This window comes from Brachyhypopomus gauderio, chromosome 3 (genome assembly GCF_052324685.1).
Source record: "Brachyhypopomus gauderio isolate BG-103 chromosome 3, BGAUD_0.2, whole genome shotgun sequence".
Lineage (NCBI taxonomy): Eukaryota > Metazoa > Chordata > Actinopteri > Gymnotiformes > Hypopomidae > Brachyhypopomus > Brachyhypopomus gauderio.
The window spans coordinates 21,249,688-21,262,606 of NC_135213.1; the positions used below are offsets into that span (position 1 = coordinate 21,249,688).

The following is a 12,919-nucleotide window of genomic DNA, read 5'->3' on the forward strand; positions in this document are numbered from 1 at the left end:
TCCTCTCACGCCTCCTCCTCGCACGCCTCCTCCTCTCACGCCTCCTCCCCGCACGCCTCCTCCTCTCACGCCTCCTCCTCTCACGCCTCCTCCCCGCACGCCTCCTCCTCGCACGCCTCCTCCTCTCACGCCTCATCCTCGCACGCCTCCTCCTCGCACGCCTCCTCCTCTCACGCCTCCTCCTCGCACGCCTCCTCCTCTCACGCCTCCTCCCCGCACGCCTCCTCCTCTCACGCCTCCTCCCCGCACGCCTCCTCCTCGCACGCCTCCTCCTCTCACGCCTCCTCCTCTCACGCCTCATCCTCGCACGCCTCCTCCTCGCACGCCTCCTCCTCTCACGCCTCCTCCTCTCACGCCTCATCCTCGCACGCCTCCTCCTCGCACGCCTCCTCCTCTCACGCCTCCTCCTCTCACGCCTCCTCCTCTCACGCCTCCTCCTCGCACGCCTCATCCTCGCACGCCTCCTCCTCTCACGCCTCCTCCTCGCACGCCTCCTCCTCTCACGCCTCCTCCTCGCACGCCTCCTCCTCGCACGCCTCCTCCTCTCACGCCTCCTCCTCGCACGCCTCCTCCTCTCACGCCTCCTCCTCGCACGCCTCCTCCTCGCACGCCTCCTCCTCTCACGCCTCCTCCTCTCACGCCTCCTCCTCTCACGCCTCCTCCTCGCACGCCTCATCCTCGCACGCCTCCTCCTCTCACGCCTCCTCCTCTCACGCCTCCTCCTCGCACGCCTCCTCCTCTCACGCCTCCTCCTCTCACGCCTCCTCCTCGCACGCCTCCCCGCATCCAGCTTTGCTTTCCCATTTGGCCTCTTTTAAACGTATAGACTTTATTGCGCTATGACTTTCTTTGTTGACAGCCATTTCTAACATCTTTACTGAACACCACCCGCGTTTTAACTGGCGGCTTTTTGGCTTCATCTCCAGACTGACTTCCTGACGCTAAACTGATAACGCTGCAGTAGAAGCAAACAGGGAGATTTTTCTCATCAGCACATTAGCAAACACCACTCTTTTTTTGGATTGCTTCATCTCTTTTTAAACAACAACTGCTTAAAAAGACCAAACTACGAACCTACCCTCCCCCCTCCACCCGCCACTGAAAACTCTGTGGTCTACATCCACTGAGTGAACACCAGGTGGTGCAGTTGGCTTTGGAATCCGACATTTACGCACCAGTGACTTGTTTAAATTAATCTGCACCAAAACAGCACGATGCTTCCTGCTCTTGCTAGCCAAGTCAGACGAAATGTGCACGATTGGCTTGATGTCCATGTCCATGTGCTGTACTGACCCCGCCCCCCTCCTCCCCCAACCACCTTTGTTTTTCTCTCCTGCAGCCAACAATATCTGTTTCTATGGCGAGTGCTCGTACTACTGCTCCACGGAGCACGCTCTGTGCGGCAAGCCCGACCAGATCGAGGGCTCGCTGGCAGCGTTCCTGCCCGACCTGAGCCTGGCCAAGCGCAAGACCTGGAGGAACCCCTGGCGCCGCTCCTACCACAAGCGCAAGAAAGCCGAGTGCGAACCCCTCCGCTGCACCCACAGCACTGTTTCAGTGGCACTTATATTCATGCTCTGGGTCTAGATGAGGCTTTTGTGGACAGATTTTGTGGATGCTATGAGGCCAAGGGCGTAGAATTAGCATGGACACAAGTGACTTGTACCCCCCCCCCCCCCCCCCCCCACCCCATCCCGGTCACACGCACACATATAGTATGTGTACACTGCGCTGGGCAGCAATCAGTAAAAGTAGCTAGGTATCTGTTTTAGAACTGGGCACGGTCCCCAGCAATGTCAAGAGCAAGTCTACGTCCTTGAGGCACACGAAGAGGGGGTAAAAAAAACCGATGCGTTACGCTGCAGTCCCGTTTATAGCCACCAGGTGGCAGAGACGAGCAAGGGTCGCCGGAGTGCAGGCCCACTCCGGCTGGCCAAGCTTTTGTAATGAACAACCAATGCCACAAGAGGTGCTCTCGCCCTGCTGAACGGGAAGACTCGTGACATTTATTCTGTCCAGAGCAGTTGAGATTATAGGCCTTTGGGATCTCTGGTTACAGTGATTCAGTGCTCTGTGGCACATCAAAAAGGAACGCTTCTGTTTTGTCGTCCACTTCATAGGGAGGATGTTAGTTATTTTTTGTCTGACTAATGTGTTATTTGTGTGTGTGTGTGTGTGTGTATGTGTGTGTGTGTGCGTGTGTTATCTGTGTGTGTGTGTGTGTGTGTGTGTGTGTGTGTGTGTGTGTGTGTGTGCGTGTGTTATCTGTGTGTATGGGTGGGTGTTCACTCTTTCTCAGGTGGGAGGTGGATCCAGACTACTGTGAGGAGGTGAAGCAAACCCCCCCATATGACAGTGGCAATCGCCTGCTGGACATCATGGATATGACCATCTTTGACTTCCTTATGGGTAACAGCAACTTTGTGCTTGTGTTACTGCTCTGCTACTCTGAATAGTCCTGCACATTCTGTGGATAATCCAGTCTGAGTATTTCTCTCTAACTGATGTCTCGTCCAATCAGAGCATCCTGTTTTATTTTCCTTTCCTGACAGGGAACATGGATCGACATCATTATGAGACATTTGAGAAGTTTGGAAATGACACTTTCATTATTCACCTGGACAATGGAAGAGGGTGAGACAAATGTCCTCATGTTGTCCCTTTGTTTCAGAAGCATTCAGTACAAGCATTTATTAACATTATTCATGTATTACATATTTGTGAGCTCATTTATTGTGCTAAAATGTTCTCTTTAATTCCAGATTTGGCAAACATTCCCATGACGAGGTCTCTATTCTCGCACCTTTGAGTCAGTGTTGCAGGTTAGTCATGTCTTCACTATGCAGTATTAACAAAGTCTGAGTATCAATATTCTGATATGACAACAAGTTACTAATCTAGACCTTGATCCCTAAAACATTTCAGAGCATATAGTTTTTAAAAGAGTTTTAGAATTCATGAGACATTGATCAAGTGTGTTGTTCCTGAAAAGAAGAGATACTCAAAAGCCAGACAGTGTAGTGTCAAATGTGTATTGGAATGATTTTGAAATCCTAATGTCAGACCAATAGCAGCTACATGTCTTACCATGAGGTCAGTCAGCATGGCTACGCTTTGTACCGAGGTTTTGTGTGCGGTGCGCTGCAAAACGTGATGCCGCTCTACCCCTGCTCAGGGTGAAGAGATCCACTCACCTGCGGCTGCAGCTGCTGGCCAGGGAGGAGTTCCAGCTGAGTGCTCTGATGGAGGAGTCTCTCCGCAGGGACACGCTAGCCCCCATCCTCATCAGGCCCCACCTGGAGGCCATGGACCGGCGCCTGCGTCTGGTGCTGCAGGTCCTGGCCGACTGCATCGAGAAGGAGGGCTATGTCGGCGTGGTGGAGGACGACCTGGTGCCAGAAGGCACGCCCACACCCCCAGCCCCACAGAGGTAGTAGGCCCTGGGGGAAGGGGGGGAGGGCGGAGGTGGAAGTGGGCCACTTTGCCCGCACTTCCGTCTAGCCGCGCCACACGTGACTGGACCTCCAGCGTCCCGCAACAGCAGCTCTCGGGGACGGCTCTTCTGAATTCAGTGAATTCCAAAAGGCTCCTTCCCCGGACCAGTGGAGTGCGCGTGACAAGGGACACACAGACTCGTGGACGGGACGCACAGCACTGTCTGATGTGCTGCGGACGTGTCTTAATATAACAGAGAGATGTCTAACTTTGGAATTTATGGCGGAAAATAATCAACTGCTTTGAACATACGTGAGTGGAGTGCAGGTTAGCTCCAACACGCTGCCAGCTGCCCTGGCATTATTTATTGAGTTTCATATTTATTTTCGAGTAAAGTGTTTTGGCCAACATATCATTAAAGACAGCAGAGATGGATTCAGTAGCAAGTCTTTAACCCAACTGCAGTATTTGTGATAGCATTTAGAAAAGTGTTTTGTGTATTAAAGACATTCCTACTTTTTTGCATTTAACAGAATCTCACTTCAGTAAAATCAGTTAGTCACATGAATACAATCTGAAAGATTTTTTTTAGAAATGTAATCATTTAAAATTAGAGGGGTTGACTAAAATTGTGAATATTTTGTATGTTTATAGGTCAACCTGAGTTAACACACACCATATACAGTACAGTAACCCCCTTCAGGCATTAGAGCTGAATACGGTAATGGGACCTTTTTGCCTTCGCAGGTGGGTTTGAGCATGTATAAACGATGGTGCCATTAATGTTGAGAATGTGGCACCCACCCATATTCTCTAGAGCTTCTCCGGGTTGGAAGAGCAGCCTGACATTGGCTGATTGAGAACCGTCAGTGGGCTTTGGATAGGGTCTGCAGCACATTCCTCCCCAACACTGACCATCATGGACATCAGATGCTATTCAGAAATCCCCAAGGAAGTGGACTCACTGAAAGTTAGGATTAGTAGGAGCGTGTGGCGTGAGCGAAGGTGAACTCTGACTAAAGGACAGAGGTGCTCTCATGGAGCGGAAGAGTGGCTGGGACCGTCTCTTCCGTCTCTGCAAGAATGCACTAGCCAATCAACACATTTGCTCAACATAGAGAGATTGGGGGGTGTTTTTTTCTGACTACAAACAATCAAAAAAACGTAACGGTACTAACATCTTATTTTGCAAAGATTATTTGCAATCAACTTACAGACCTTCACATTTATTTCACTTCCTGTACATTTTTTGAATTCCAGCTTTAAAATTATATCATTGCATTTACATTGCTTTTTCAAAGGGTTGTTCATTTTTAGTTCAAAATTCTGAATGAATGGGCACTAATGTATAAAGCTACCAAGACTAAGCTGCACTAGAGCATATTTCAGTACCTGCTGAAAAAGACCTGTAAATATGTGATTCCATTGCTTGTGCAATTATAGAAATACTTGAATATTTGGGTTGTAAATGAAAGGGTTTGGGTCCTAAGAGATGGCATTTAATTACCAAATTAAGGTACATTCTCTTTATATTGTTTTACAATTTTCGCATTGAGTTCCCTCAGAATTTTCACTCGCATATAAACTTTAGAGATGTTCTACATACATTTTGTTCTTGTTTTTGTGGAGGGTTTCCTAGTGCAATAAATTGAATATTGCAGCTCCCCATGTGTGCCATGATATGCTGTGTGATTGGCCCAGAGTATTTATCACATGATCACAATTGTCATTATTGCATGACAGAACACAAAACGTGTTTTTGTTTTTATAGCTATAGCTGTTTCCTAGCCCTTTACAGCTAGCAAACCAAGAGTTTATCTTAGTCATAACCACCAAATGAATTTGAGGAATTTGTTTTTAAAATGGGTCATGGTCTTCTGGGAGTCAGTAATTTAGATAGTGTTCTTATTAAATTATTTTTGCAATAATGTTATTTGACAACAAGAGGTCTAAAGTAATACAAGGTATGTACTTTGTATTACTATATACAAAATAATGTAAGGGTCATTCCAGGATTTTGGTACATTTCAGTGGTGGTCACTTCTGAAAATTTGATCTTCAATTTGATCATTTTTAGTCACATATTTATTATCTACAGGTTATAAACTATCAAAAAATTTGATTCGTCAATCTCAGATATGGAAGCAGTTTTTTCTTTATTAGATTGGTGTGCAGTAAATTGGTATGCAGTAACAGGGTTGCGACTAACAGGGTTGCAAATTTAGTCTAAGTTGTGGTCTACCCCAGGAACAGATGCTAACTGTAAAATTTAGCTATTTATACAAGATCAAGGACAAATATGGTTATATAAGTATATAAAGTAAATTTTGACTCTACTCAATATTAGTCTTACAATATGAGGAACAGAGTTGCATTCACTGAGTGACACACACAACTTGGACAAACATATTTGGAAAAAAAAACCTTGAAAATTGTTAGAGCACTTACCATTTTTCTTGCCATGTGGGCAGGAAATGTCCTTGTGATGCAAATTCCTTTGTGCCAGTAAACAAATATTTTTAACCCTTTCTCTGCGAGATAAAATTCCTTATGGTAACAGGGCTGCGCGCATGTTGTGGGACACAACTTAATAGTGTAGAAACTATGACTTGCAATACAATGTAGACCAAAGAAGTTGTTTTCATAAGTAAAGGAGATGCATTTCAACAATACACAAGAGGAAGTAATTTATTTAGAGCTTATTTTAATTGTTAAATTTGGCAAAGGAGTTGGTCACCCAATGTGTGGGACAAGAGAAAACGGCCATTTATTGAGGTGGTCCAAAGGTATTCGGTCTTTTGAATAATATCTAAGGAGCTTATTTTTCCACCAAATTTTACAGTTTGTCTTATAACAAGTACATTGTTAAAAAAATTGTCATTTAGATATATTGGATATGTACATTTGAAATTTAATTGGTGGGACAGGAAATGTACCAAAATTCTGGAATGACCCGTAAATAATATACATATAAATTATAAAATAAATTTTTTAAATGTTAATTTCTACTTTTGTGAATATATATGAATCTTAGTTATAGGCTGTGTCATACCCGGATAATTATTGACCGAGTTGTTACCATTTGAAACAAGTTTACACAACTCAACTTGAAGTCTATTGCTTTTATTTCACACAGGCTACATTGTTATGGTAACCTACACATGCCCTTTTCTGCAGCGAACGAGCATCTGCCATTGGAGACACAACAACCGCAGCAGCCCGTTCGTCCACAAGTGGAGGACGGAAATTCAGTTGAGACAGAAATCTTGGGAGACAGGGACCACTAATAGTACAGCTGTAATCAGGGAAGCCGCAGACAGTTCTGCAGAGGAAACGGCGTCATGGGAACGCACCAGGACTCCACCGGGACTGTTATCTGATCTCACTCAGCCTCTTGGAAAGACTAGACACATGAACACAAGTGTTCCCTAAAAGCTCGTAATTCCTTAGAGTTTTTATTTCTTAGCGGTTTAAAGTGTAGAGGTTTTTAACCGAAGTGATGCAGCCCCACCCCCCCAAACATTATCCTCCGGTTCGGATTATCTTTAAATAAACATTATAAATATGAATGGGACTTTTGACTCAGAAGTTGTAAGAACATCCTCGTCCATGCTATAAACTCAAACTCTAGTGAATATTATAAACTACGAAGAATTTGTGAATATGTGTGGCCACGTTGGTTGTGTACCACACTGGGCAGTAGCGTTATCTAGATCCGAGGCCACACACACACATCTCGCGCCGCAGGCTGTTTGCCACGCTCTGTGCAGCCGACGGTAGTCCAGTCCCTCATATGCTCTGTTAAATGTTCTTTTGAACACACAACCCCCATTTAGTCACGGAAATACAATTTATGGCTATTATACAGTATTATAGATTACATCTACAGAACTCAATTTGTTGCCGAAAGATATGTGATTCAGAGCACACGGGGCTGTGCACGGGGAACAAAAACAACCTCAAAGAGTTAAGATTGATTCACCACAAGCATGTTTGTTAATGTTCATCCCTTGTTGAATTATTAGTAGGTTAAGCTATAAAAGGAAACATTACGAAACAAAACATCCAACTCTAAATAGGACTGGACCACCCAGAATCAAAGAGTGAATGACTGAATAGTTTGTTGATCACGCCCCGGGTTCAGACGTTCACAGGAGTTGGCCAAGTCATTTACGCCCATTACCAGCATTAGAGCAACAGCCGGTGAGAAAGTGGGGAGTTTCTCCACACAGTCATCTGGCAACCGGGAGGCCAGCACTTATTCGTCTCATTTTAAAAGTGCACTTGTGTTTGTCAGTAGTCTTTTTCTTTACTTCATAATTGCAGGTGTCTTTGGAAAAGCTGCCATTCTGGACGTCAAACAATGTTTGACAATTCGCAGTATCCTTACAACTGCTTTAATTATGATGGAGACGGTTACCCGGCATGTGGCACTGATGAAGAGAAGAAAGTGTGCCGACCCGCTTACAGGTATTTCCCTTTTTTGTATTTATTTTTGCATTTCATTGGTTATAACCACAACAATAACAATAGCACTATTATTATTATTATTATTATTATTATTATTGTTGTTGTTGTTGTTATCGTTGTTATTATTATTATTATTGCTAATATCATCACAGTAGTAGTAGTACTAATATCAAAGTTGAAAAAAAAACAGAAAAAGTAATATTGTGCTTAAAAATGTGTTAGTTTTAGTTGGAACAGTAAAAATTCCACTTATTAACATGTGTAAAATATATCATATATGTAAAATACTTTAAGTAATAAAATATTATTTTGTTTTATTAATAAATCTTGCCTATCAAAAATATCACAATAATCTAGATGAATATAATTAAAAAGCATGTAACCATTGATTTAACTTGTGAAGGGATTTTACGCTAATGGTCACAACCTCTTTATCACTAATAATTATAAGACCTCCATCCTTCATTAATTATTACTCTCTCACTCTCTCTCTCTCCATCTTCCAGTTATATTGCACTGATCGCTATGGCCATTCAGCAAAGCCCAGAGAACAAAGTCACCCTGTCCGGGATCTATGAGTTCATCATGAAAAGATTCCCTTACTACAGATCCAACCAGAGGGCATGGCAAAACTCCATCCGACATAATCTCTCCCTCAACAGCTGTTTCATAAAGGTAAGATGTATGTGTCAAGGCATTGCCATTTACAAAAAATTATAACTTCTTTAAAAGAAAACTCTGATCTTAATCAGATAATAAATAAATAAAAATAAATAAATAAGTAACTACTGCACACCAGATAATTTTTTTTTTAGTTTTAGATGTGCTCATATTTCTGCTCTTGTGTTTTATTCATTTGGGGTCCCTCTGCTGCTGTAAGCCTTGAACTAACCACAGATACATGTGCACACATAAATACCATTTGGAGCCTCTACACTTCAGTGTGGCCAAACACCTGTTGTCCTCTGGGCTTCTCTCAGGTCCCTCGCACCGAAGGCAACGAGAAGGGCAAAGGGAACTACTGGACCTTCGCCACCGGCTGTGAGTCCATGCTGGACCTCTTTGAAAACGGCAACTTCAGGCGGCGCCGCCGTCGTCGCCGCAACATAAAGCTGGGTTTCCGGGAGCCGTCGGAGCCCTTCGGTCCCGTGGACCCCCAGCAGAACGTGCCGGCGGGACCGCTGGACCCCGACCCCTTCTGTCCCGAGACGGCGAGTCGCAGAGGAGGCCGGGGGGGCCACACACTCGGCAAGCCAGAGTCAGAGATCAAGTTCAGCATCGACTACATCCTCTCCACGCCAGACCCTTCGCCAGGGTTCAGACCCCCCCACTGCGGATCAGTGGGGGCTGTAATTCACCACCTGGAACCGCAACATATCAACCTGCATTTCTGGACCCTCTAACCTGCATGCTGGCACACCCTGAAGGACATCGGGAGATGTGCAAATCGCTAGAGAATCACTGAACTTTTCAAATTCACCCCCCCTTCCCAATTTGTTTGGACAGTTGTGTAACTGTAAAAGCATGGGGTTGTCCGATTTTCGTGCAAAGCACATAATTTGAACAGAATGTATACAGTATGTACAGTACTGCTTGAAATTGTACTGGTGTTAGTGGGTATGTTAAAGTGGAATGTTAGCTGCACAACATGATATCAACATGTGTGGAGGTATCAGTAAGTAAATGGGCAAATTACAAATACAGAGTCCTAAATTATTTTGTTTGGGATCCTGCTATATTAGTTCAATTCTCCTTTCTCTCTCTACAAACAGTGCAGTTTTTTTTTTTTACATCTGACTACTGGTCTACACATACAGGATTTTTTTCTGATCAGTGATAAATGTATGCGTGCTCTGGTAGCCATGTTCCTAAAACCTGACACCCAGAGCCGCTTTCTGAGACACAGTCTTTTTAGAACCAAAAGCTGAACCATCATGTCTGGATCCTCAGTGCTCCTTGATTTCTGAATTGTTGCTGGAGTCTCTTCCCATGGCATTAGCAGGCTGCTTAAACATGTATGCTGGCACATTGGCTGGACTGTTTACACATACTTCAGTGTTTACATCATGTTTCATTTTGCCTCCGACGCTCACTGATCTACGTCTGAGATTTATGAGCATGTTCTCACTTCACAATGACAGCGATGACTACGAATCTGCACTACTTCAAATTTTTTTTTACTACATTTTAATTTCCTTTGCTTTTGTTTTTTGAATCCTAAACATTTATTTACATCTTGAAAGGATGAGGGATGGAAATATTGGAATTGTACGTCTTCTACAATATATTAGAGAACTTGTGAAAAATTACACACTATATATTGCTTCCTTGTGCTCATTTGACTTCCACAAGATAGGCTTCCGTTTAACAGCTGTCACTGTAAAATGCTTTTTTTTAAAAAAGAAATGTCTATATTTAGTCCATCAGTAGGATAGGAGAAAGCGCTATCGCTTTTTTGTGCAATACCAAAATTTACAGTGTGTGTATGTGTGTGTGTGTTATGGTAAATATGAATGTACATTTTACTGTACAAGATCTGTATATTTACTTTTTGGAAAAAAAAGAAGAAAAGAAAAGAACCTAGCCGTCTGATGGTACCAATACACAAATAAACAAACAGCCAAGACCTTATGGTAAAGCCATGTTCATTTGTAAAGAGCACTGATCATACACTAGTGTAATAAACACCTTTAATTTCAAGTTTGCCAAGGTGTAAAATTATTTTTCAATTGAAGAAATTCATCTATTGAATACCTTAACATCCAATAAACAACTGATTATTAGAAAATAATTAGAAAATAATACCAACTCTAATTACAATATATTATTAATGAAAATAACACTTCATGTGAAAGATGAAAAACTGTCTTTCTTTGCTTGTTAAGTTTATGTTTCGGCGACATGGTAATTAACATGCTGCTAGTCCAGTACAGTCTAACCTTCTTCAAATCCTGCTAATCTCTCTGACTGACCTTTTCCATTCTCCTGAAACAGATGGAAACACTATTAGAATACATATCATTCATAAAGGGGGAGTTTAAAATGGAAGCCTGTTAACATTTATTTTCCTTCTAAGGTGTATCAATCATTGCTGGCTTTTGTACTGGAAAGGGGACATTTTTCAATTTAACCTTTATATTATGGTTTGACTACATCAAGGTTTCGACGCACTTAACATGAGTGGCATTTAATATAGTATTACACTTGCAAGGTTAGCAGGAGATGTGACCTTATTCAAATCCTGCTGCCACTACAACACCACTCCTGATGCAATTATAATTAAATGCCTTATGCCGGCTTGCAAATCCTCTGATCGATCATTGATATTAACGTTAATATCGCACTGCCCCCCAGCGCACGACTAGGAGTAGAACTGTTATGGATCAGCAGGTTTCTATTAACAGAGCTGTTGATGTTGTGGGCTGTGGTGTGGATATATTTGGGTAAATTAACTTAGCATAAAGTGCTCCAAGGCCTGGTCTTAAAAACTAAAGGCAACAGAAAGACCAGTCATAAGTCTCTCTATACTTTAATGCTTTTTTCACAAAGTTAGCTTTGTGCCTTGGACACAATATTTTATTTATCCATTTTTTTTTGTTAAATGTTTGGTTAAATGGATGGTTCTTTGGTCCATTTCTGTCTTTAGAAATCATAACATAAAAATGGCTTTTTAGAATACTTCAGTCTTCATAATTTTTCCAGAACTTGCATTATAAAAGCACCAATGTTGCACTGGTGGGCTGAAGGAGCTTAGGGCTAAGTACACAGAACAGAGAGGAAATTGGGAAATCAGTGATGTGCAACAATAACAGCGGCCATATCATAAACATAAACAGCCAATTTACGCGGTTACGTCCCTACTGTTACCTTCTCCTCACATTTCATAATTGGATTTTTTGTTGTTGTTCAGAAATAATTGTGAATAAATGACAATGATGACTATGAGGAATCTGTATTTTTTAAATATATTACGTGTGTTTATGTGTAAGAATGGCAATCCAATTACTCAGTCCCTGATTAACTACCCTTTCCTTCAGGTCTGTTTTCACTGAAGATTAAAGATGCAGTGTTCACTGAATAACTCAGTGGATATTTACATATCTGTCTGAATGATCTGGCTGTTTATGACAATCAGTTCAACTAGGCCAGTGTTATTTAAAATGGCCATATGATAATGTTTATTATCAGCGTGGACAAATCCACCAGGTTGTTGTTGAGATTCTAAGACATTTTATCATCCCTGTATACCACTAACACCGTTTACATTTGCAACCCATTTGACTTTCAGCTACGTCTGACTTACAGCTCATAGTTTATGGATGTGCCTTACAGGTGAACTGAAACAGTATTTTCTTAAATGACTCTAGGTGACAGCAGTGAGAAAGTACTGATCGCTGTAAGTAACCTTATACAGAGTATATGATATGGTGGCTCAGTAGACAAGCACAACAATGTAAAATCTAAGTCTAGACTGTGAAACAAAAACAAATAATAAGCAAGGTATTTGTCAATAATATGATGTTGGAGAGTAGGAAAAGAAAGATATACGGTTTAATATATTCAAAAAGTATAAATGTTAAACTTAAGCTTTTTTGGAGAGTAGGAAAAATAAGGGACACCAACATTTATACTGTAAATATATTAATCTTTGCTCTTGCTGTACACCAAAACCTGTAATGTGGAAAACACACAGCACAGGCAGTGAACAACACTAATTTGATGAAAGGTCACCAACTTGGTATGTTTTATTGGAGATTAACACATGCATGAAATCAAACAGTACAGAGCTCAACTTGAGGTATAACAGATAAGCACACAGACCAGCATATTGGTAACATCCCTAATCTGGAGATCCATAGCAGTGCCGACTCCAGCCTTGCCATGCCTCACAGGCCCCTGTGTGCCAGCCTAGCCATGCCTCACAGGCCCCTGTGTGCCCAAAGCCTGGGGTCTTTTCCTCCTGAACATGTTTTTTGCAGCAATCAAGTATGGGGAACTGCTCGCTCTCTCACAC

General features: G+C 42.6%; 2 protein-coding genes across 2 annotated transcripts in view; both read left to right on the forward strand.

Moving 5' to 3' along the window:
- Window positions 1-5,099, forward strand: part of fam20cb (FAM20C golgi associated secretory pathway kinase b) — a 28,753-nt gene extending 23,654 nt beyond the window's left edge. Inside the window, exons 6-10 of the mRNA XM_077000275.1 lie at window positions 1,340-1,520; window positions 2,300-2,409; window positions 2,553-2,634; window positions 2,763-2,822; window positions 3,176-5,099. Of these exons, the coding sequence (XP_076856390.1) occupies window positions 1,340-1,520; window positions 2,300-2,409; window positions 2,553-2,634; window positions 2,763-2,822; window positions 3,176-3,434 (692 nt within the window). The 3' untranslated portion in view covers window positions 3,435-5,099. The remainder of the gene's footprint in view (window positions 1-1,339; window positions 1,521-2,299; window positions 2,410-2,552; window positions 2,635-2,762; window positions 2,823-3,175) is intronic.
- A 136-nt stretch (window positions 5,100-5,235) lies between these two features.
- Window positions 5,236-10,570, forward strand: foxl3 (forkhead box L3). The gene is made up of 3 exons (XM_077000276.1): window positions 5,236-7,905; window positions 8,412-8,580; window positions 8,886-10,570. Exons 1-3 carry the CDS (start codon window positions 7,799-7,801, stop codon window positions 9,306-9,308), a joined length of 699 nt encoding a protein of 232 aa, XP_076856391.1. The 5' UTR covers window positions 5,236-7,798; the 3' UTR covers window positions 9,309-10,570.
- The last annotated feature ends 2,349 nt before the right edge of the window (window positions 10,571-12,919 follow it).

Coding starts and splice junctions, on each gene's coding strand:
- foxl3 (XM_077000276.1), top strand. CDS start 7,799: ATGTTTGACAATTCGCAGTATCCTTACAACTGCTTTAATTATGATGGA. Junction 7,906..8,411: donor GTGTGCCGACCCGCTTACAG/GTATTTCCCTTT, acceptor TCCATCTTCCAG/TTATATTGCACTGATCGCTA. Junction 8,581..8,885: donor TCAACAGCTGTTTCATAAAG/GTAAGATGTATG, acceptor GGCTTCTCTCAG/GTCCCTCGCACCGAAGGCAA.